Source organism: Panicum hallii, chromosome 3, assembly GCF_002211085.1.
Source record: "Panicum hallii strain FIL2 chromosome 3, PHallii_v3.1, whole genome shotgun sequence".
NCBI classification, from domain to species: domain Eukaryota; kingdom Viridiplantae; phylum Streptophyta; class Magnoliopsida; order Poales; family Poaceae; genus Panicum; species Panicum hallii.
In genome coordinates this window covers 732,413-755,123 of record NC_038044.1, presented here as the reverse complement: position 1 = coordinate 755,123, position 22,711 = coordinate 732,413, and the positions used below count along the sequence as shown (strand labels likewise).

At 44.5% G+C, this 22,711-nt stretch overlaps 5 protein-coding genes across 5 annotated transcripts; 2 read left to right on the top strand and 3 right to left on the bottom strand.

Annotated features, from left to right (window-relative positions):
- The first annotated feature begins 796 nt into the window (after window positions 1-796).
- LOC112884289 (disease resistance protein RGA2-like) lies at window positions 797-6,106 on the top strand. Its single transcript, XM_025949668.1, has 6 exons — window positions 797-1,022; window positions 1,179-1,263; window positions 1,442-1,526; window positions 1,756-5,353; window positions 5,958-5,981; window positions 6,101-6,106. Exons 4-6 carry the CDS (start codon window positions 1,796-1,798, stop codon window positions 6,104-6,106), a joined length of 3,588 nt encoding a protein of 1,195 aa, XP_025805453.1. The 5' UTR covers window positions 797-1,022; window positions 1,179-1,263; window positions 1,442-1,526; window positions 1,756-1,795.
- Window positions 6,107-6,840: 734 nt separating this feature from the next.
- Window positions 6,841-8,659, bottom strand: LOC112886864. The gene is made up of 5 exons (XM_025952877.1): window positions 8,209-8,659; window positions 7,876-7,940; window positions 7,699-7,759; window positions 7,427-7,573; window positions 6,841-7,313 (listed from the first exon to the last, which is right to left on the bottom strand). The coding sequence occupies exons 1-5, from the start codon at window positions 8,471-8,473 to the stop codon at window positions 7,186-7,188; spliced, it is 666 nt and encodes a 221-aa protein (XP_025808662.1). The 5' UTR covers window positions 8,474-8,659; the 3' UTR covers window positions 6,841-7,185.
- Window positions 8,660-8,880: 221 nt separating this feature from the next.
- On the top strand, window positions 8,881-12,269 carry LOC112886863. Its single transcript, XM_025952876.1, has 9 exons — window positions 8,881-9,039; window positions 9,155-9,261; window positions 10,337-10,439; window positions 10,553-10,612; window positions 10,870-10,932; window positions 11,026-11,226; window positions 11,307-11,409; window positions 11,489-11,703; window positions 11,834-12,269. The coding sequence occupies exons 2-9, from the start codon at window positions 9,155-9,157 to the stop codon at window positions 11,924-11,926; spliced, it is 945 nt and encodes a 314-aa protein (XP_025808661.1). The 5' UTR covers window positions 8,881-9,039; the 3' UTR covers window positions 11,927-12,269.
- A 2,417-nt stretch (window positions 12,270-14,686) lies between these two features.
- Window positions 14,687-16,464, bottom strand: LOC112886425 (NAC domain-containing protein 45-like). Its single transcript, XM_025952327.1, has 3 exons — window positions 16,123-16,464; window positions 15,661-15,971; window positions 14,687-15,550 (listed from the first exon to the last, which is right to left on the bottom strand). The coding sequence occupies exons 1-3, from the start codon at window positions 16,310-16,312 to the stop codon at window positions 14,882-14,884; spliced, it is 1,170 nt and encodes a 389-aa protein (XP_025808112.1). The 5' UTR covers window positions 16,313-16,464; the 3' UTR covers window positions 14,687-14,881.
- A 3,458-nt stretch (window positions 16,465-19,922) lies between these two features.
- LOC112887752 (NAC domain-containing protein 67-like) lies at window positions 19,923-21,684 on the bottom strand. Its single transcript, XM_025954013.1, has 3 exons — window positions 21,338-21,684; window positions 20,933-21,219; window positions 19,923-20,839 (listed from the first exon to the last, which is right to left on the bottom strand). The coding sequence occupies exons 1-3, from the start codon at window positions 21,507-21,509 to the stop codon at window positions 20,198-20,200; spliced, it is 1,101 nt and encodes a 366-aa protein (XP_025809798.1). The 5' UTR covers window positions 21,510-21,684; the 3' UTR covers window positions 19,923-20,197.
- Window positions 21,685-22,711: the final 1,027 nt, after the last annotated feature.

Sequence of the window (22,711 nt, the reverse complement as noted above, 5' to 3'; positions counted from 1 at the left end):
TTCGATTTGTCCGTCGTGATGTACAAGTTGTGGCATCGGTGCCTGTCGGTTTGAGGCTTGTTGCTGCTTCATCCAGCTACAGCTTTGTACATAGAAATATGCTTTGAGAATCATTGTTGCTGGAAGAGTTTATCTGGATGCAGTTGTTCATATGTTGTGTTTTTTTTTTCATCTTTCTGTCGTGTCTCTTATGTTTGTGAGTGGATCGTCAGCTGGGTTGCTACTTCAGAGCTTGTCTTTGTTTTTTTTCCCCGTATTGGGGTGTTTGTATTTATGGAGCCCTTGCAAATAGACTTTGGATATCACTTCGCGCTCCCCTGTTATAATGTGCTGGGTATGTTGTCCACTCTTCGTTTCCGTGGTAGCGAAACAAATCGAACCGTGTGCCTGCATTCGGCTGGCTCCCCTTCCTCGGCGAAACTGTGGCTAGCGGATTAAAACAACGATCAATGCCAGACTCAAAGTTTCCATCTCAGCAGCCTTTCTTGACCATTCTATTGGCACTTGAGCAAAGACTCAGAGTCGGTCAACCACCCTTAGAGCAGGAACAATAGTTTAGCTCGCTGCCGACTACAAGAGTTTGCCATGTCATCTAAAGTTAATATTGTAGTCAACAAATATAATAGATTGGCTATTATGTTGGCTAAAAGAGTGTTGCGTAATTAATATTAGATCCACCTGCATACTCTCATTCTCTCACCTCAATCTGGGGTCTGGGAATTTGTGCTATAGCCGGTTATGAGCTGGCTACAATCCTACAGCCAGCTCCTTCTCTCTCTTCTCTCCTCCACCTCATCCGCGGGCGTGGCCATCTAGATCTAGGCTCAAAGCAACCCGTGCTCCCAAAGCATACTGCAATACAGCATACAACAACAAGAGGGGCCGCACTGGGAGCTGCCACAAGCAAAAGGCAGTACATCTGACCTCTAGGAACATCTGATTTGCATACCTTGTTTATTTAGGATGAAAGGATGGTAACATTTGGAGATGGCACAAGCAGCAGCAGCACATCCGAGCTCCAGGTATTTTAGGTTACCTCTCTCTAACCAAGATCCTATTCCTTGGATTCTTTACTCTTGCTAAGTTCGTCCATCTGTGCTCCGCTTTGTACACAATCTGCTCGCTTTCATTGGTGATTTCTTGGGCAATAACTTGGTCCTTGTCCCAAGCATGGTCAGGTACCCAAGGTCCAACACTAGGTCGTAAATCATCACAACTAAAAGTCTAAACGACGCGGTTTATTCTTCTGCGCTTCAAGCTATGGTATGTTAATCTTCTAATCATTAATCGCTCGCCTCCTTTCATATTTTTGTTTCTCTAGTTTGCTGTGTTTCTTGCAAAACAGACCGACTTAATGAAACCAGGGGCTACCAATCTACCATGGCGGTGCTCCCTGCTGATAGCCTCACAGATATATGTTGTTTCCTTTTGTCTCCTATAGGAACGGGAAGGCTGTAAGGGTTTGCCTGCGATAGCAAAGAAGCACTTCAGCAACATAAGCTAAAGGGCTACACTTGTTTCCGAAGGTCAGATATCTGATCAACCATTGTTTCATGCGCTTCTGTCAGGACTTTAGTGGCACTAGTAATACTGATAGCATGGATGGACGCATCAAAGTGCTACAGAACCCAATTAGTTGCAACCTGATAAACATCTGCTAGTACAGTTCTTTTTTTTTTGAGAAGAAGTGCATTTTATTTTGCAAACTTTTATGCTTTTAAAGCATGGGTGCTTATTTTGAAATTATGTCCACAGGAAATTTGAGTGAAAAAGACACTTAACAAAACGGCTCGGTATGGAAGCTGCTGTAGTATCTGGAATATTGAAGGTTGTCGGCAGCAAGCTAGCTCCACTGCTAATCAAGGAGTACAGCTTGATAGTTGGTGTTCAAAAGCATCTCGAGGAGCTAAACGATCAAGTTCAGGAGATCAACTGTTGGTTGGAAGCAGTAGGAGATGAAGTTGCACGAAATGGTCCAGCACTTAATTGGCTAACAAAATTGAAAGATATAGCTTATGGTGTTGATGATATTGTTGACGAGTTTCAGCTGGAGGCTGAGAGGCATGATGCCCACGGTGTTGGTGGTGTTGTGTCCAACTACTTGTACGCAAAACCAAAATCACTTATACTTCAATGCAAGGCAGCCAGCAAGCTCAAGGCAGTCAAAAAGAGATTTGATGGAATTGTGAAGCAAAGAACTGAATTCAGTACAATAGCAAACAGCTTACTAGCTAGTCATCCTGCTCGTGATATGAATCATAATACTGCGAACATGACATCATTGCCTACTGTGGATGTTGCATCAGTGCTCGGAAGAGACCAAGAGAAGCACCAAATAATATCTGAACTGGTAGAGACTAATGACCAACAAAGAATCAAGACTGTTTCCATCATCGGGCTTGGTGGCTCTGGAAAAACTACATTAGCTAAGCTGGTTTTTAATGATTGTAGCATTATAGAGAAGCATTTTGAAGTCAGACTATGGGTTCATGTGTCACAAGAATTTGATGTTGAAAAGCTCATCAAGAAACTGTTTGAAGCTTTTGCTGATAACAATCCCGGACAGCATGCACTGCCGTATATGAGCAAAACAATCTCAGACAAGTTGACTGGAAAGAGGTTTCTGCTTGTATTAGATGATGTTTGGAGTGAGTCCCAAATCCTGTGGGAACAATTCATGGTATATCTGAAGGTTGGCGCACATGGAAGCAGGATTTTAGTCACTACCCGTAGTAGAAAAGTTGCAGAAGTAGAGGGATCCGCATACCAATTTGACTTGCCATTTTTATCTCTAAATGACAGCTGGAAACTATTTCAACAAAGCTTAGTAATGCCCCCTGAAGGTTTGGGGATTGAATTTGTAGATGTCGGAAAAAATATTGTGAAAAAATGTGGTGGGGTTCCACTAGCAATTAAAGCTCTTGCAGGTGTCCTCCGTGGCAAGGAACTGATAGGAGAATGGCAGGCTATGAGAGACAGCAACTTGTTGCATTTTATGGGTGAAGAACGTGGTGTATCAGTATCTGCATGCTTGAGGTTGAGCTATTTCCATTTGTCATCTCATCTGAAACAGTGCTTCACAATATGTTCATTGTTTCCCAAAGGTCACAAGATTGATAAAGAGCAATTGATTGACCTATGGATTGCTCATGACATGATCACTCTTGAGTCTGGTGTTGATTATTTGGACTATATTGGCCACAAGTGCTTTAATTCTCTTGTGAAAATGTCTTTTCTACAAGACGTGAATGAATATTATGGGAGAGTGACATGCGGCATGCATGATTTGGTTCATGATCTTGCCCGGTCCATATTGGATGATGAGATTTCACTTGATGTGCCAAAGGATCCGATCTGTTCTACCAAGAGCTACAGATACTTTTCTTTAACTGAACAGGCTCAAAATCTACCACCCAAAAATCTTTTTCAAAAAGCACGTTCTATATATGTTGATAATTGTGATGATGCAATATTTGGGGCATTGAAGAACGCAAGACACTTGCGCAGTATCACCATGGGACCTATTCATATGGAAGCAATACCCATTGCGATATTGCAGGTAAAGAATCTAAAGTATCTTGTGATTTCAAGCCTGCGATGTGAAGCACTCCCAGAAGCTATTTCTGATATTTGGAGTTTACAAGCTCTTCACGTTACATTTAGTGATCTTCTCGAGTTGCCTAAATCCATCGGTAAGATGCAGGAGCTAAGGAAGCTGAACCTATTCTGTTGTAGGGAGCTAAAGTGTTTACCGGATTCTATTGGTGATTGTCAAATGATTTCAAGCATTGATCTTTCCTATTGCAAGAAACTCAGAGTGTTGCCTGAATCTATTGGCAGAATCGAAAAGCTAAGAGTTTTGAGACTAGGTAACACCAAAATTGAGAGGCTACCATCAAGTATCACAACACTGAGAAATCTGGAGTGTCTGGACCTTCACCAATGTTGCGAACTGGCAGAGTTGCATGAAGGCATCATCTACTTGGATAAGCTTCAAGTTTTGAAGCTTACATATTGTAAAGAATTGCGAGGCATGCCTGTTGGCATAGGACAGCTTAGTCGACTACAAAAGTTGGGTTTATTTGTTGTGGGTGAGGGCGAAAAGTTTGCAGCAATTTCTGAGCTTGGAAATGTAGGTTGGATCAGTGATGATCTAACGATAAGAGGTATTGAGCATGTGATGGAGCCGGATGATGCACACAAGGCATGCTTGAAACAGAAGGCAAACTTACGAAGGCTGGACCTACAGTGGAGCGCATGTGTCAGGGGTGAAGAGAGCACTAAATTGGAGCAGGCGGTACTTGATGGTCTGGAACCGCCACCAGGGATTAAAAAGCTGAAAATTAACAGGTATTCAGGTCGGGAATGTGCCCGGTGGATGCAGAATCAAGCTGGTGGCGGCGTACAGGGGCTTCCTTACTTACCATTTTTGAAGGTGATGAAGCTATATGATCTCCCAAACTTGAAGCATCTGGATGGGCTTGCGGAGCTGCCTTGTTTGGAGGAGCTTGAGCTAGAGTATATGCCTTCTCTTGAGAGCATAAGCGGAGGCCCATTTCCTTCGCTGGTGAGGTTAGCTATGAATGGACTTCCTAGTCTGGGAGAGGTGTGCATGGTAGCCGAGAAGAGCATGCCTGATGGAGAAGAGGGAGGAGGCTGCAGCAATTACACACCTCACTTGGGAGAAGTCCTCCGAGTGGGCAGTTGCGTATCGGATGTGGATATTCGTGGGTGTCATAAGTTGGAGGTCAAGCCGTACCTGCCTATGTCGCTACAGCGCTTGGTTTTGCACCGGACCAATGAACAACTGCTGCAGTCGCCATGCGAGTGCAACGGGTCCTCTTCGTTCTCCGGTTTTAGCCATCTGAAGAAGCTTCTGCTACGGGACATTACAGGATGTGGACGTGGGTGGGAGCTGCTGCAACACATGACGGCGCTCGAGTCTCTGGATGTGGCCTCATGCTCTGCTATTGACACGCTGCCCGAGTCGCTAGGGGGACTCCGGTCTCTGCAACTGCTGGCCATCGAGTCTTGCGAAAGCCTTTGCGGCCTTCCCCAATCAATGGGTCGCCTCACATCTCTTCAGTCTCTGGAAGTGAGCGGATGCTCTGCTATTCGCATGCTGCCCGGATCGCTAGGGGAACTCCAGTCCCTGCAAGAGTTGACCATCATGCAGTGCAAAAGCCTGAGCACCCTTCCCCAGTCAATGGGTCACCTCATATCCCTCCGCTCTCTAACCGTGAACTCATGCTCTTCTATTTCATCGCTCCCCAATTCGCTAGGGGAACTCCAGTCTCTGCAAGAGTTGACCATCCGGCGCTGCAAAACCCTGAGCAGCCTTCCACAATCAGTGGTTCGTCTCACATCCCTCCAGGTGCTCCATATAAATTGTTGCGATGCATTTCGTGAATTGCCCGAACGGCTGGGGGAGCTCCGCTCTCTGCGCAGATTCGATATTGGAGGGCTGCGGGGGTTGGCTTGCCTTCCCGAATCCATGTGCCGCCTCAGCTCCCTTGAAGACCTCTCGATCTGGGACTGCCCGGGCATCAAATCCTTGCCGGAGGGGATAAAAAGTCTCACCGCTCTGCGTATGTTGCGGATCGTTGATTGCCCTGATCTGAAGAGGTGGTGCGAGAGAGGAAAGGGGGAGGACTGTCACCTCATCTCCCCATTGATCTGAGGATTTTTAAAGCGACTGCCCACTAGCGCTTCATCAGGTGAGTTTGTCCTACTATTTTTACCTCTGGCGATGAGACCCATTTTTGTGCATCATATTAACCAGAGAACCTATTTCCTGATTCCCTTTTTTTAATTAGTTGCGAATTATTTCAACTCGAGTTAGGAGCTACGCTCATATATATAGTCTGCTCTGCTGTGGGCATCCAAATTCCAGCTCGAGTTATTGATCCTGTGGGCGTGCTTAATTTTAATTTGATGCTACTTTTCATGTGAAACAGAACTCTGAGCAGTTATCATGTTTAGTAGTTGCACTATTGCTGATGGACAAGTCAAACGGAAAAGATAAAAACTTTATTTTTCTTTGTTCACTGAACGATTTAACTCGCGCGCATCAGATAAAAACTTTATTTTCCTTTTGCAGGTCTGATGCGCGTGAGGTCCTTGATCAACCCAGCCAGTAAAGATCAAGCGATGTCTACTACGGGTGAAAATTGAAAGTAGATGAACTTGTGGCCGATGTAAGCAAATCTGCTCACTTCTTCTGGCGCTACAAACACCTTACCGAGAGCAATATCAACAAGTGATATTTCAGGTGAACAACCCAAAAGCTACGAAGCATCCTTGATTGATCTCAAACGAGCTGCTACAAAATTTCAGCTGCTGCCTGATGCCATGAAAGGATTTGCTTAACTGCAGCGCTGTTTTCTCAAGCGCGTTACTCTGCGTTATCAGATTCAACACATCTGCTAGATTCAGGGCAGAACAAACGTTGGTTTTCTTTTCGCTTATGGGGACTGCATTGTGGGTCTCATTCAACATGTCGATCTGATACAATGCAGTTAACTTCCGATGTTTCTCAGACTGTACTATTATGATTGCGTGCCTTCCCCGTCCCAGTTGGTGCTGCATTGCCTTTTGTCAAACTGATAACGCTGTGCAGCTTGTGTTTGTGCATTGTGCTACTAGACTAGTTTTCATCGGTAGGCACCGGCGAAATATGTTCCAAGCATATTAATTTCCTCGTTACTTTCCTGTCAATTTGTTATTTCCTTTGAATTTTTTCCTACACTGAATTGCACATTGCGTGCAGCTCCAAACGACTTAATTTTGTTCGCTACAAAATCTAGATCTGTCAGGTAAAACCGTAAAAGTAAATAAAGATAAATCGGAAGTGCAGTCATTCTCATTGCTTGTCGCCCTCCATCACCACTCCAGCTTTCCAAACAAACAAGAAACAATGTGTATATGTGGCTGCGAGGATGCAAGTGAATCGATTTTCTAATTTCTACCTGTTCTTAGATTCAGTAATACTACTCAGAACAAACAATGTGTTTCATTTATGATATCAAACTCTGACTATGGGGACAATTGGCGCCTTCGTTACTTCATAATTCCTGCTGAATTTCCTGGCGAAACCGTCATAATGATGCCACCATGACCGTGTAGCTTTTTATTCCGAACATTCTACTAGTAGCTAGTGGGGCACTCGGAAAGCCTCAGAGATTGCTAGCTTGTAGCATCTTCAACTGCAGCTGATACTACCTCGGTCTTGGTTTCTTGTTGGGCTGCATCCGTCTCGCTGGGCACCTCAACTATCATCGTCCTCACACGAAACATCGCCAAGTGGATGTCACCTGCAATAGATCGATGCAAATTTTTTTTGCAAATTCCACTGTTCAGAACCCAACAATAGCCTTATTTTTCTTCTCCAACTACTGAATCGGTGGAGTTATTGGTGGGTGCAAACCGAAGATGAGTAGGCTGCCGGGGTCAATGGGAATTGGGAAGCCAGGGTTGAGGCGGCGCTCGTTGATGTAGGTGCCGTTGGTGCTGTCCAGGTCCGTCACCAGCAGCCTCCCGTCTTTCTTCTCCAGCCGAGCGTGCGCGCCAGAAACTGCATTATTTTTGTGCGCGCAGAAAATGCAATATCAAATTGTCAAAGATTTATCTGATCCTGGTTGCTGTACCTGACAGATCATACATTCCATTCCATGCATGGTTTGCAAGAAGTGAAGTGACCTGTGGCAACGGGGAGGACGATGTCAGCCTTGTCAGCGACCCGACCAACGGTCACCGCATTCTGGACAATGTGGACACCACAATTCTTTCCGTCATCAAGGTGTTCAATAACATTTGGGCAGTTAGTTGTTCAATGTACAAAGAGGATGATGATGATGGTGAGCAAACAGCACATACGGAGGCTATCTCGAAGGCGCCGGGGCGTGCAACTTTGTAGCCGATGTGGCGCCAGTCGCCGTCGCCTGAAATTGACAATGCAAAGTGCATCTGAGTTTTGTTATGCAACAACATTTCCAAGTAATTCCCAGCGATGGGAATGGGCATGCAAATGCAGGCAATTGAGTACTGACAACGCTCTGGAAGAACAACAATCTGATAGAGCGGGTAAAAGGATACGAGAAGGATGTTCAGGACCGCAACTAGCGCTAAATTGCAGATGGACACGACATACTTTCAGAGCTACTACTAGAGAAATGCATGCAGGAATCGAAGATGTAGGCTGTAGCAAACCTGCAGGGTCAAGAACCCATCTTACTGAAGAACCGAGGGTTGATGGGCCATCAGCAAGGTTGGAGGAACACCTCAGGGTGCTGCTCTTCTTGCTGTTCAGCCATGGCACAGCCAGGCAAACCGGAGGCTGCTGCTTCGCACTGGGCACGGAGCAGCTGCTGCAAGAAGGCCGAAGCAATGAGGGGGAAGTCTTTAAGCTTGTGAGTGATCTCCTGGGACTGGAGAAGAGGACCAGGGAGGAGGTAGTAGCCGCTGCAGCTTCCATCAGATCGGGCGTTGATGCACAGCAGCGGAGGGAATGGAGGGGACGGCTCGCTCGAGAGGCCTCGGTTTTGTGTGCGAATCGGATTGTTCCTTGCCTTTTGCTTTCGGTTGAGTTCTCCGTGGATCATTGGAGATAAGAAGCTGAGGCTGCTGTTTGTCCTGGGCACAATCCTACACCTGGCCTCGTAGCCAATCGTTCCTCCTTGCCATCTGCAGATCTGCTGCTACTCACTGCGTCTTCATCTGTGTGTCACCATGTATAATTTTACAGCTACGACCTCGGCAACTTTTTTTTTATTGACAGAGTTCAGAGTTGTATGCTGTGACGCTGAGGCCCTACCTGTATCACGGCGCGAACACGGGTACACAAGACATCATCTGACATCTCGGCCCACATGTCAGTGTCCCCCCTGCCGTAAGCGTGGTAGCTGCTAACGACTTGCTGGCCCCCGTCACCTCCAGAATTAGCGATACCGATTCAGATCGCGGCCACGGCGACCCAGAGGAGAGGAACCCAACCGAGAAGCAGCACAAATTCCCAATCTGTGATCCCTGCTCCGCCCAAAGGTAAGATTTTTCAGAGATCTCTGCGCTCAATAGTCCGGATCGATTTTTTGTTTCGTCAATTTTCCTCAACTTTTTGGCCTCTATTTTGGTTATCGACCGGATTCGATTCGATCAGATGGCGGCGGCGTGGGCGGTGCTGGCGGTGTTGCTCGTCGCAGCGCAGGCGACCTCGGCGGCGCCGGTGGTGGCGCCAGCGTTCCTCTGGGCGCCCAAGAACTACGGGTGGGTAGCTGGTTGAGCTTATCTTTTCCGTCCCTAACTTGAGATCTCGTGCTAGATATGATGTTAATGCTGGGGATTCCGGTTGCTATGCTTCACTTAGAAAGTAGAAAGCAGTTGTGCATAGGTATGCAAACCATTGTCATGACACATATGTACTTTAATTTTCCCTTTTTAAGGAATAGTTTCTTTATTTGCTGATTGTTTCGTTATTGCCCTGTTAAATAAATAGAAGATGCTCCAACCAATGGGTTAATTAGCTCATGTGTTTACGGCCTTACTTTGCCTGTCTGCTTCTATGCCGTAGAATCATCTTATTGGGAGGAAACAACTGTTTAGTGCAGATTGATTTGTGCATGCTCACATTGTATTAGATGATTGTTTTAAAAAAAAAATTGGAAAAAAAAGCATGTTCGTCCAATGTATCAATGAAAAATCAAGAATGAGATTTTAGGCCTAGGGAAAACAAAAAATGAATGGCCCTCCTCAAAAGTGGAAAGATTAAGGGAAATTTTGTATTTTGATGTTGCACAGTGCACAGTGCACATTGTGGGATACCATCGCTCGGGTGTGAAAATACTGTATGCCCTAATTTTGGTACATGGACTATGAACTAGGGTTACTTCTGGGCTCTTAAGTTTTATTGGACCGCCTTTAGCCACTAAACGGCAATGGAACTTGAAGCCATGAGTTCAGTTAAACAAGAATGACTAGTTCTTAGCAATGCAGAATTTCTTTTACCAGAGAATTTTACAGATGTTAAGCACCGAACGTTTTCTACCTAGGTTACATGTCAGTCTGCCATACCTGGTTTCTGATGCTGATGGTGGATGCAATACTATTCATATACTCTGATGATGTTCCTAATCAGTCTTACTCAGTGACATGAGTTCAGTAGCTTGCTGATTAGATCCAGTAATACCTTGTTGTCTTGCCAGTTCCTTTAGTTGCTGACTTGAGCCAAACTTACGAGCTCATCTCAAATATTTCTTTTACCTTCAAATTATTAGTTTTAGCAAGAACATGTCAGTTCACTACTCTAGAATTTACTGGCATTCCGTCAACCTTTACCGTCCAGGTTCCGTTCCAATGATGCTAAGGAAGTAGTCCACTATCAGACAGTGTCACCAAAGGGTTTAGCTAAGTCTGTTCTTGAGGAAGGTGGCTGGTCAAACTTGATGGTAAGTATCCCCATTGGTGAAACTTAAGCTCTCACACGACTTCTTTTAATTTGTCAACTATTGAGTTGAAACAAAGTTTAATCAGGTCCCTGATGTCTTTATTCCGTTTATAGTGTTCAAAGGAGGATGCTCAGAAGAATGTTGATGTTGCCATTGTTTTTCTTGGCTCAAAGGTACTTATTTGATACTCATCTATTTTCTTTTACCACTTTTAAATTATCTGCTTATGCAACTATATATGAATTAAATAATCTTTTAAGCTAAATCGTTGCTTATACATAAATTCGAAAATTGAGTCAATATAAATAGTTTTTTTTAATTCCATGAAGCCATAAAGTTAGCAAATTCTCCAATGTATATGGTGAAGTTATTACTAAACCGCCACTGCTTCCAGTTTTCACTGACCATTGGCCTGTTCTTTTTTTCTTAGCTACAATCGTCAGACATATCTAAAGATAAGCAAGTTGATCCAGCTTTGGTAGATACATTGAAGGTAATCGTAGGCACTCATTGTTTTTCTCTCTTGGTTATTGTTTAACTCAAGCATCAAATTTGTAATGGTTTATAATCGCTATGCTTCTTTCAGCTCTCGTTCACAAGTTCAGAGTTTTCCATGGCATTCCCCTATGTCTCCACGTCAGATGATGAGAAATTGGAGAATTCATTGTTGTCTGGCTTTGCTGAGAATTGTAACAGCGCTTTTGAAAGAAATCGTGTCACCTACACAGACACATGTACGGTAACTGGTCAAGATCTGAAGAAACATCACAGCATCGATTCTATTCATGTAAGTTTTTATATATTTTTTTGGTTCTTCTATGCTATATTTGTTCTGTACATTGACAGCAATCAACCTGTACATTACAGGACTTAGTGACGTCACGGATGGGAAACAACCCAAGTGGACAGACCGATCTGGTTGTCTTCTGCAGTGGTGGTTTTGAGGATTTAGACCCTGCGAAATCAGAAGGTTAGGATATTACTACTAGCATTGCTCTTTTACTTTTAACTGTACAGCTGAAAGATAATTTAGTACTATGTCATTGCAGGAGAGTTGCTTTTTGAGCTGGTCGCCATGCTGAAGAAGTCTGGAGCTAAATATACCATTCTTTATGCTTCTGAACCATCTGGTTCCCTGGAGAACCCTTCCAGCCTGCCACTAGGCAGGTATCTTGCAGAGAAGACCAACACTACTAAACCTGGACGGGGCAAATGTGATGGAGAGTGCCTAGTCAAATCAACTCTTCTTGAAGGAACTTTTGTTGTAAGTCACTTGTATTCTGTTACTGGTTAACTCTATTCTTAAATGTGTGCTCTCCTGTAAAATGATTGTTTGTATATTAGTATACCTTGTATCCTTTCATCATTTTCTCACACTGGTCTACTATGTGCAGGGAATTGTGCTGCTTATCATCTTGATATCAGGACTCATGTGCATGATGGGAATTGACACTCCCTCGAGGTTTGAAGCTCCCCAGGAATCTTGATCTCACTTTGACGCAGTATATGGGAGCTCAATGAGGCACAAGGAGTATGAGCGACCGATGTTTGTTGGTCTGCACTTGTGGATATTGTTAGTTTCCTTTTTGGAAGTGCAATGTGTATTTTACTGAGCCAACTGTTATTTACATTGTGCTCAATTTTTGCTGTAATATTCTACGAGATCTAACTCAGCTATATATATGGCAAACAAATACATGTGCGAGGCTTGTGTTGTGTTGTACTGTACCAAACATAGCATTGCCTCCAGTGTTCTCTGTGAATAACCTGAAATTCAGGCAACCAATAAGATGCTACCGTGCATCAAATAAAATGGAATCTTGTTATTTATTTGGATCAGAAGTTACTGTGCTTAAACGTGTGTCGTGTATATATACATCTTGCGCCTCAACTGAAGCTGTGAATTGTGTCTGTTTGTGCTGTCAACATCTATGGTCTGAGACAGCAATGCGTTGTCAGTGCATTTGAAATGCACTGGGCCACTGGCTGATTGATAACCTCCTTGGTCCTTAGTCCCTGATGAAGATGTTTGCTTATTCTCTTGCTATAGTTACTGTTCAGGATAGTGCGTGAGCCCCACATTTCGTTTCTTGGTAATGGATCAACAGGTACTACTAGACCATTTCAGTGGATCAATTTGGATGATTAGGACACAAATAAAAGCCACTTTTGTAGCTTTCACCTGTGAAGGTTACTGTCAGGGCTAGCTTAGCGCGCAAGTGATCTCTTGACGCAATAGTAATCTGCTTCTGAAAATAAGTTCAAGCCGAGTCTTTCTCGCGGGTCAATTTGTCCTTTATGCTGTCATTGTTGTGGGGCTTTCTGTCTGTGTTCGCTTAGCATTGCAGCACCTGGAATATTTGTGGAAGCTGCATATATAAATGTCCGTTTCTTTTTCCTCGTTACTGGATGTAAATGCAACCGAACAACTGTCTTCTGTACTGTAGCAAATTGGAAGACCAGATACTACTTTTTTTTTTCAGGGGGTGATGGGTACCAAAAAAAGGTGTAAACGAAATATTTACAATTGCCAATAAAATACGTGGAACCAATGATTTAGCATTACATTAGCTGTAGCACATGGAGCACTGGGATGAAGCATGGAAAAGGTCTTTCCTTGCCCTTTCTGTTAGCATTTTTACTTGCTTTTTCCTTGCTGTTGTGCTACTTTTTCTTGCTCTTTTGTTTAACCAACATCGTCATAACTTACATCAGTTTTAAGCCTCTGCCGCCACTTGTTCAATACGTAACACACACAGTGGGTAGAAGTACTCAATCGTGTAGTAGCACACGCCAATAGATGAGATATGATGCATCGTCCCATGCTTCCTATCTATGACTGATTGATTGGTACCGGTCGGTTTGACATTGGTCTGATAATGACGTACGTGTAGAGAGAGAGAGAGAGAGAGAGAGAGATGAAAGCAAAATTGTTGAAGGCAACATGCATGCTCTAGATTTTCGCATGGTCGGTTCTGACAACGAAATTTTGGCCATACGCAGGGCGCCAGATAAGCGCATGTTAGGTTCTGAGGAACCATGCTGGATCGGAAGAGTAGCCTGCAAAACATGCATGACTTGTAAGAAGATCATGCCACGCAGTGCTACTTGGCATACTAGTTCGTGAAAATGGACAGGCGATCCTAGCTCATTAATCTTTTCCTCTCAGCTTACACATTTTTCAACCATACAGTACATATATATGCAAGCTGGATCGATGTCATGGGTTTTAATTTCAGTTAATATATATATATATACACTGCTTTATTTGTAGCCATCACGTACGTCCTAGGTAACAGCTCTGATATCGGTTTATATATGTCTCTCTCTAATTTATTCAGGCGTTACAAGTTCTGTGATGATATCGTCTATGATGAGTAATCATTGTGTAACCTTCACATGATTCCTCATGGCAACATTTGCATAATTGCATTTCTTCTGTGGAAACACATTTGTGTGTGTACAGCACATCTACCAAAAAGAATTGTTGCAATAATAATTGACTAACAAAAGATGAGGTTATGATGCAGCATATCTGGTGCAGCTGAACCCCTCAAGTCACATGAAGAGTAGTAGTAGTTCAGTGCAATTCCATGCTAAGATGCGCATGGATCATCCATGCTGTACGCTGTCAAGCACTGGTTAGTCGTAGCTGGCATATGTACGCGCTTTCTTGGTTTGCTTGCTCCTCCATTTCTGTAAAGCTAATGAAGATGCATGTATCATGCAGTTGATGCTGGATCGATGGAGCGTGGCATCACATCACCATGTGGACTGCATGCGCGCGCCGTCCAACTTAACCGACCTGGCTGCACGTGATTTCCTGATGAACTGCAACCAATGGCCATCTCTGACAAACTTGCTTATTAGCTTGCACCAAGCTGTACATCAACATCAGGGCCGCTCCCATCCTGACTTGTGCGCCAAGCAGACTACAAGGCTTCATATCTTTATTAGTTAGTGACAAACTGATCTGGCTTCCTTTCTTGCTAGAGCAATTAAAATTTGAGGCTTTCTACAATCCCTCAAGAAGTATCCCCAAAATTACAACCTGCATTTTCATACCATTATTTTGGTAACCTCAAGGACTATAAAAAAGGTCAATCGTGTATAGTATCAGGTTTCGAGAAAGAATTCATTAGTAGGACAGAAAAGATAATAATTTGAGTCCTTCCTCTATATTTTAATTTGGTCAAGTATAAAAAGTACATATATCTGGTAGCGACATCAAAATATAAACAAACAAGTTTGAAAACTATGTTTCATATGGGATAGAAGTATCGGCACCAACAAGGAACAAATTCTCACCAACTAACAAACATAAGCACTCACCTAAAGCAAACATCATGATTCATGATCTCTCTCAGTTTACGAGCAAATTAATGAATTAAGCAACCAACTAAACTGCCACAAAACTCCTATATATAACGATCACTAAACAACTAGTATCCATTTGGCGGAGCACCCAAGTTCTTAGTAGCCGCTGGTCCAATAGCAGCAGAAGTACTACTATCACCGTAGTTGTTGCCTAGCTTCTGCTGCGGCACACCTTGAGAATAATTATGCTGTAAAATTCCGGTCACCGACGACGAACTCGGCAAACCACCAGCGAAGTTTCCTCCAAGAGCTTTCGCCACCAATGCCTGGTGATGCAAGTTGTAGCTTCCCATTGCTTGATTATGGTCTGCGTTAAGCAGCATGTTCCACAAGGAGCTGTAACTGCTACTGCTGTTTGTTGAAGATGCTGAACTGGCCACGGCCACCTGCTGGTGCAGGTTGTAGCTTGCTGTTGCGTCGTTGAAGCCGTAGTTAGGAAGGTCGACGAAGCTACTCGTAGTCGTAGCCGTCGTAGCTCCCGCGGCGGAGGATAATGAGTAGTCAGCGTTGTGCGGCGGCGCGGCGGCGTTGATGGTCGTCGTCGTGCTTGGCAAGCTGGAGGCGGAGTTGAAGTACATGGGATTGATCATGGAGTCCAGAAACTCATCTCCTTCGCCGGTGCCATCCGAAACGACAGAGCTGACGTTGGGCGTTGCGACGGAGTACTCCTCCGCGGGCTTGTTGATACTGGCTTCTCCGTTCTTGTGGTGCACCTTGCACACGACCCATTCATCCTGAACATAACATTTTTTTAAAAAAAAACAATTAACTCACACGTTAAACTGATACAAAGTTGCATATTTTTTAACATGTACAAGCAAGTAATAATCTTCAAGTATTGTACCTTGGGATTGAAGCGTAGGTTAGAGTTGCTGTTCCTGGACTTCCCCTCGAGACGGAACTCGTGCATCACCCAGTTGGTCTTGGATCCCCTTGGAGCCCTACCCATGTAGAACACTAGCGTCTTCTTCATCCCCACCAGCTCACGGCCTGCACCTTCAGCAGCAGCAGCAGCTGGCTTGAAGATCTCCCTGTCCTTGCCGGTGGCCTTCCAGTAGCCCTCCTTGGTGGCGCGGTTGGTGCGCATGCCCGTCGGGTATTTCATGTCCTTGTGGCAGAAGAAGTACCACTCCTTCTCCCCCATCTTCGCCTTGCCTGTTGTTGTTATTTACCGATCAACATGCATGGGGAAAACATCCATTAATTACCTCAAATTAAGCTTAGCTTCCTGCATCAACATGTATTATGTGGTGGTGCAATTGAAGAACAAAAGGGGATCAGCTGAAAAGGTACACGATTGACTTACTTGGGAGATCCCATGGCTCGCACTTGTTGAGATCCACCTCACCGATGGCTCGCGGGTCGAAGCTAGGGTTCAGAAACTTCTGCAGGAGATAGCTTGTGATGACCTCCTCGTCTGTGGGATGGAACCTGAACCCGGGAGGCAGGAACAGGTCGCCTCCTTGCTCCGATTTGACAGTACAGCGCTCCACCATGATCGATCTCTTGTTGGAGACGCTAGCTGTGAACTGCAGCTTCGCTAGCTAGTAACGAACAGGAGAGAAACCAGGATCCTCTCAGAGGAAAAAGGCAGAGAGAAGCTAAGCTTGGGGAAGCTTGTGAACACAAGAAAGGTGGGGAATCAATAGAAAGGGGATAAAGAGAGGAGGAAGCCAAGTTTTATAGTGGCGTGTGAGGTGAGAGGTGAGACCTGATCTTCCTCTGGAAGAGCCCAGCCCAGCCTCCTCTTTGGCTTGCCTAGTAAGGAAGTCTTCAGTCTTCACTCGGTTTTGATTAGGACAGCATGAAAAGAGTAAATCAGTTAGCTAGGTCTAATTGATATTTATCTTTCCTATGTGGCCGCAGCAAATGCTATCGTGGCCATCTAATCACAACTAGGAGGTGCCGTCAGAAGCATATACGGTAATTTATTACAGCGGTGTGAGTGACAGCTAGGGAGACTACTAACTGTCGGGAGGCTTCTAAGGTAAGCCACTTGACTTTTTTAAAAAAAGGAAAAAAGAAAAATCATATAAATTTTACTGTAAAATAGTACGCGCATACTATACTGCACCATGCTAGCTGCATTTACTGATCAGTTCAACTGATTTGTAATGATAAATCTGTTGAATTCCTCACCTTGCCGTTGGTGGTTTATGGTTAGGGCTAGGGTTTTGGATTGAGTTCGGGATTTGGGGATTTTTATAGCTTATGGGGCAGAGCACAAACCATAAACCAGAGCACTATATGTCCAGGTCATGTAACCACACCTATATTTTAGAATTTGATCATTCCACATATATTCTTATCAGGTACCGGTACAAGATGTTGATTTTAAATTGATTACAGGTTTGTGCTCCTGGGGTTGGGTTTCTTGGCAATTGCCATCCTTTTTGACAAATTGAGCACGTCGCCATCAGCCCGCATTCACATGGACACGCATGCATGGGTGGATCCATTCTTTTGCCAATACGCCTTGTGAGTTTCTCTTTCTTTTCTTTGGTATACACAGCCCATGTTGATACTTTGTTTTTTTTTTCCGCTTTGGATCAACCACTGTGCATGCAGACATTGTTATATCATTTGTAGCTGAGAGGGTGTTTGGTTCCATGGACTAAACCTGTCACATCGAAATGAAGCTAGCTAGTTGACAGCGGCGGCTGAAAAATGTACGAGTCCTGAGGTTGGGTTTCTTGGCAATTGCCATATTTTTTGACAAATTGAGCACGTTAGTCCATATCACATCGAATGTTTAGTTACAGATTAGAATTATTAAATATAGACTAATTAAAAAACTAATTGCACAGATGGAGGCTAATTTACAAGATGAATCTACTAAGTCTAATTAATCCATAATTTGATAATATGGTGCTACAGTAAATATGTGCTAATGATAGATTAATTAGGTTTATTAGCCTCCATCTATGTAATTAGTTTTATAATTACCTTATGTTTAGTCCCTCTAATTATCCGAAGATTCGGTGTGATAAGGACTAAACTTTATAAGTACTTGGAACCAAGCACCCTTTAGGCAGCAAATGAAGCTAGGTAGTTGACAGCAGCTGCTGAAAAATATACGAGTGATTGAGTGGTCAGAGAGATCCCAGCTGAATTGCATGACGGCTAGCTGTTCACACCACCGTATGCTGATGGAACAGAACAATCGAGATTGCATTGGTCAGGTCGAACAACTACTTATCAGCCGTCCAGCATGGGATTCTGGAACCTGCTGACAGCGTCTCCGATCCATTTATATGCTGTGCTAGCCTCTAGCTAGGGCACGTGCATGCATGCTCCATCCAGCTCCAGCTGATCAGATGATCTGGCTCGCTGGCCAGCCGGCCGGTGGCGGCATTAGATTCGGCGGCCAGCCGCCGGAGTTCAAAGCCGATCTTGACCCATCCAGCTAGGCAAACGGATGATATGACAAGTGCACCCGTACGGTTTCTCCAAAGTTGGCACAGTTTTTGCTGACTTCACGTACGTGCCAAAAGAAAAGGTGAGACATCTCTATAGACAGACAAATTTTTTTTGAGCGGTATAGATAGACAAATTAGGGAGAGGGGAAGATCATGTTTTTGGTAAAAGAGGCCTACATACTGGGGGTGAAAAATATAAAACTGCTAATTAAGATGAAGCTGCTAATTAAGATGAAGAAGATTTGATCTACAGACCAGACCAGGTCAGATGATCAGGTCATATAAAGTCACGGATAGTTCGGAGGGAAAGCAAAATTTCGGCCCAAACAGCCTATTTGTGGCCTGGAACTGCGCGTCTTGGGCTTTATGGCCCATATGAGGTTTTGGCCCGGGTTACTCTACAAACTAACATTTTGTATGCGTGTGATTCACCAACAAGCATCATGATTACTACAAGCAACCAATTTTTTTTTGAGGGGTCAATCAACCAATTATTAACGCATGGCTAGTGGCTAGATAGCTCATTCTAGAAAAGGAATCAACCGCCTGTACGTGCATGTCATCTATACATCATGATTCATGGATAAGGCAAAGCACTAGGATCATCAGCTCTTATCTCATCGGTCATCAGCACTTTCTAGCTAGACTATCATCATCCTCTCCAAAGCACTAGGATTAAATTAAAGCATAATCAAAGCACCAATCGTACATGGTTACAGGCTCTTTAACATGTGACTTCATGCTGAAAAACAGCTAGTTTAATGTCTTCGTGATTGCTTCAAAGCATGGGTGTAATTAGAGGTAGACAAGCCAGCTCCAAAAGTTAGCTGTGGCATTTCTTGCATTATCTTCTTGTCATGGGGTACGTACGATGGTTTGAAAGAGCTAGGGCATAGACAAGCTAAGAAGCGCATAAACAAATGGCTGTCTCCAATGAGGAGACTTTCTCAACCAAATGGGGTAGGAATTAGGATTAATCAACTCAGATCACTAGGGCTTATATATCTAACTGCTGATGGAGCATGTCATATGATGTGGACCATCACCAACCGTGCATGCTTATATATAAATAACAACCAATGCAAGTGGGTATCGGATCAACGTGCGCCGCCGCCGTCGTTGTCTTTCCGGTGTCCGTGCTGCCGCCATTAAACTAGCAGTAGCTCCGGTGATGACGTTTTGCCATTGCATTGGTCCACCAACGCAGCATGCACGCGTGCTCATGGATATGCGTGCGTGTTTGTGCGTGGCCAAACATGTACTTCTTTTCTTATGAAAAAGCTTGTTTTTCAACGTTGAATTACGACAAAAGGATTGAATTGATCCATTTGTCTGGCCTCAAGTGTTCGTCTCTTGTTGGATCGACCTTGGTTGTTTCACTGACAGAGAAAATGAGTAACAATGTTGTGATGCGGAATGACTGAAGGCACCACGCGTATGGATCGGAGCAGTGTGACTAAGCTACACGTCAAGATAACCTGGCATGCATCAACGGCACAACGACAGGTAAGAAGGTCTACGCGTATTTTACTCTGAGATCCATCGACCATCGTAGCTACAACGGATGGGATCAGCAGGAAGCAGAAAAGGTATATTCCATTCCAATAGAACAGCAAGCAAGTGTCCGGATTCATGCATCTGTACATCGTCTAACCCTCTCCGAATGGATAAGGACACCAACAGCACATGCCAAATAGCTAGTACACATATAATAAGTAGTACAAGAAACCTGGTCATCTTTCATTGATCCGCACGTGACTTTCAGTACTACACCTCCCTAATTTACAACCTTTTAAGTTTTACATGAAAATGGAAACGAAATGCTCCAGAAATTTTGAATTGTTCCAGCTACAAGCAAGAACCACCGTACCCCTCAGCTCAGTTTGTTTGACCCAGTGAAATTAAGTTTCAGCTGTATGAATTCACACATCAAGATCTCGCTGCAATAGTAGTACACAGATGCTACTGCATCTCAAGGAACGGATAGCTCAGCAGGCTGCTGTGCTGAAAACCACTTGTGTCCACAAGCTGCTGGTTGCAGTAGCTGCTCGTCGTGCTGCCAAAATGGCTGTGGCCGCTGCTCCTTGAATCACTTGGCAGCTTCAGTTTTCTACTGAAGTTACTGCTGCCATCATCGAAGGAGGAATCAGCACCATCCATGGTCATCACTCGCTTCCTCTTCGGACCGTTGCAATTATTAGGCGCAACATAATCTGATGAACATGCGTCTACTTGTGGCAAGTTGAAGTGGCTGTTTCTGTTCACGTTGTTGTTATAGTGTGCTTGGTGTGTTTGTGTTGTTGTTGGGTAGATTAGCGGTGGCTCATCAGGTTCAGCTGGGGCATCGAGGAGCTGCGAGAGCGCCGAGTAGTCGATGGAGTTGAGGAGATCGGTGATTGAGTATGACTTGCTTATGGTCATCGTCGTCTGATGGAACTGATGATCATGATCATCATTGGCTTCAGACTTGGGCGAGGCTGCAATTGTGCCATTCATGTTGTTGTTGAGGGATTCTTCCTCCACAGTGGAGCCCTCCTGGTCCTGATCAGAGAACTGAAAGCTGTTGCTCTTCTTGTGGATCCTGCAGAGGACCCAGTCATCGAGCTGAAATCAACCACAATAAATTAAAAAAAAATCAGCAAACGTCATAGGTGTATTAAGTAAATCAGAAAAAGAATATTGTGAAATTGATCTCACCCTCATGGATGATCCTCTACGCTTGGTGGTCTTGTTAGCTCCAGTGAGGCGGTACTCGTGCATGATCCAGTCTGTCTTGACACCCTTGGGAGGTTTGCCGCTGTAGAACACAAGGGCCTTCTTGACTGCGATGTTCTCGCTCGTGGGAGTCAACAGGATGGCCTTGTCGGTGCCGGTGGCCTTCCAGTAGCCGGATCCGGCGGCACGGTTTGGCCGGGCGCCGTTGGGGTACTTGCGGTCCCTCGGGCTGAAGAAGTACCACTCGTTCTCTCCAAACAAAGCTTTGGCTGAGAAAACAAAAAGGAATATAGGTTCAGAAACTGAAGTTGATGAAGAAGAGAGAATCGTTTGAGACGACAGATTGTGTACTGCTGTCAGAATTTCAGATATAGTATAGTTAATTACCAGGAAGATCCCATGGGTTGCACTGGTAGATGTTGACCTCGGCGATGATGGGGACAGGGCATGGGAGGGAGGAAGCTTGGTTCATGAGGTAGTGGACGATGAGCTCCTCATCTGTGGGGTGGAACCGGAACCCGGCTGGAAGGTTAGGCAGTCTGCTAGTCGCGCTCGGCATGGCGATAAACTATGGTCTGCTGTCGGATTGCTCTCTGTAGCAACCTCTACACAAGACAGTTTTATACTGTTGACTACTGTATAGATCAGAGCCTCAAGAAGGGAGGAGGAGATGAGAGATACTACTACTAGTAGCTAGCCAACTAGGAGTAGTGCCTGCTTATTAGAAGGCAAGCATGAGTCTTGAAATTTTTGAGATGGAGGGACTGGGGCTCCGTTTTATAGGCGCCATGCCCTTGTCTTGTAGCTCGCGGGCGCGTGCGGTTGGTGGACAGTGGATTAGGATGACGTACGTACAAGGGCACAATGGACACATTGGCATGTGCCAAGCCTCGATAACTCAGCCTGCTACGGGACTGCACTCTTTTCACACCTAATTATTCAGCATCAAGGACTGTAATTACCGTAAACTAATGCGTTCTTCTTCAGAGTATGCGCGCGGCGTCAAACACACGAAACAATTGGTTTCGAGCGAATGGATCGAGTGCTCGCAGATGACTAATTTGCCCTTGGGCGCGTGGTTATCGGCGTGGCTCCACGCAAGGCACCCGTGTGCAAGGGGGGAAGAACGAGGATAACGAAAGCAAACAAAGATGAAGACGACGAGGACGAGGGCGTCTGCCGTGCCACGTGTCGACCTGCCGTTGCCGCCAATGATATGCGACGGTGTGGCGTACGCATTGCGGCGAGCTCGTGGCTTTTGACTGGTCATGCATCCTTTGCTTTCCTCATGAGGTTGATCCATAGGGTGGGGGCCCACCTCGTGGAGAAACCATACTGGTTTTGATGTAGTAGATTGAAATTGTGCCAGCTTGAATGGTTCCAATAGGGAAGAGTTGGCAAACGTGGTTGACTTTAAGATCCAAGACTGTATTTGGTTTTCATTTTTTATAATGATTTTTGGTTGAGCCTAAACTTCACAAAGAAATTATGTGAGTTCTCATGTCTGTATACTGAGCGATTTTCAGCAGAGTTTTGATGCATGGTGGGTAACTACCTCCGTTAACCACTTGCTTCTTAAAGATGGTAGATTTAGAGGGTTTACTATGAGTTTTTTTCGTAATGACACAGATGGGCTACATAACGACTATTGGTGTCAACAATGAGCCGGTGGGTATAAAAAACGATGTTTGATGCATTTTTTTTTGTGGTGGTTTTGGGTTGCAGGTATTTTATGATTTCCTCTTTTTTTGTGGGACATTT

Excerpts from the sequence above, each read along its gene's own strand:
- LOC112884289 (XM_025949668.1), top strand. The coding sequence starts at position 1,796 with ATGGAAGCTGCTGTAGTATCTGGAATATTGAAGGTTGTCGGCAGCAAG. Across the intron at positions 5,354-5,957 it reads GCAGCCTTCCACAATCAGTG|AACTCTGAGCAGTTATCATG; the intron begins GTTCGTCTCACA and ends CATGTGAAACAG.
- LOC112886864 (XM_025952877.1), bottom strand. The coding sequence starts at position 8,473 with ATGGAAGCTGCAGCGGCTACTACCTCCTCCCTGGTCCTCTTCTCCAGT. Across the intron at positions 7,760-7,875 it reads GCGCCTTCGAGATAGCCTCC|AATGCGGTGACCGTTGGTCG; the intron begins GTATGTGCTGTT and ends CACATTGTCCAG. Across the intron at positions 7,574-7,698 it reads CGTCCTCCCCGTTGCCACAG|TTTCTGGCGCGCACGCTCGG; the intron begins GTCACTTCACTT and ends AAAATAATGCAG.
- LOC112886863 (XM_025952876.1), top strand. The coding sequence starts at position 9,155 with ATGGCGGCGGCGTGGGCGGTGCTGGCGGTGTTGCTCGTCGCAGCGCAG. Across the intron at positions 10,613-10,869 it reads TTGTTTTTCTTGGCTCAAAG|CTACAATCGTCAGACATATC; the intron begins GTACTTATTTGA and ends TTTTTTTCTTAG. Across the intron at positions 10,933-11,025 it reads CTTTGGTAGATACATTGAAG|CTCTCGTTCACAAGTTCAGA; the intron begins GTAATCGTAGGC and ends TGCTTCTTTCAG.
- LOC112886425 (XM_025952327.1), bottom strand. The coding sequence starts at position 16,312 with ATGGTGGAGCGCTGTACTGTCAAATCGGAGCAAGGAGGCGACCTGTTC. Across the intron at positions 15,972-16,122 it reads CGAGCCATGGGATCTCCCAA|GCAAGGCGAAGATGGGGGAG; the intron begins GTAAGTCAATCG and ends TAACAACAACAG. Across the intron at positions 15,551-15,660 it reads ACCTACGCTTCAATCCCAAG|GATGAATGGGTCGTGTGCAA; the intron begins GTACAATACTTG and ends TGTTATGTTCAG.
- LOC112887752 (XM_025954013.1), bottom strand. The coding sequence starts at position 21,509 with ATGCCGAGCGCGACTAGCAGACTGCCTAACCTTCCAGCCGGGTTCCGG. Across the intron at positions 21,220-21,337 it reads CAACCCATGGGATCTTCCTG|CCAAAGCTTTGTTTGGAGAG; the intron begins GTAATTAACTAT and ends TTGTTTTCTCAG. Across the intron at positions 20,840-20,932 it reads GTAGAGGATCATCCATGAGG|CTCGATGACTGGGTCCTCTG; the intron begins GTGAGATCAATT and ends GGTTGATTTCAG.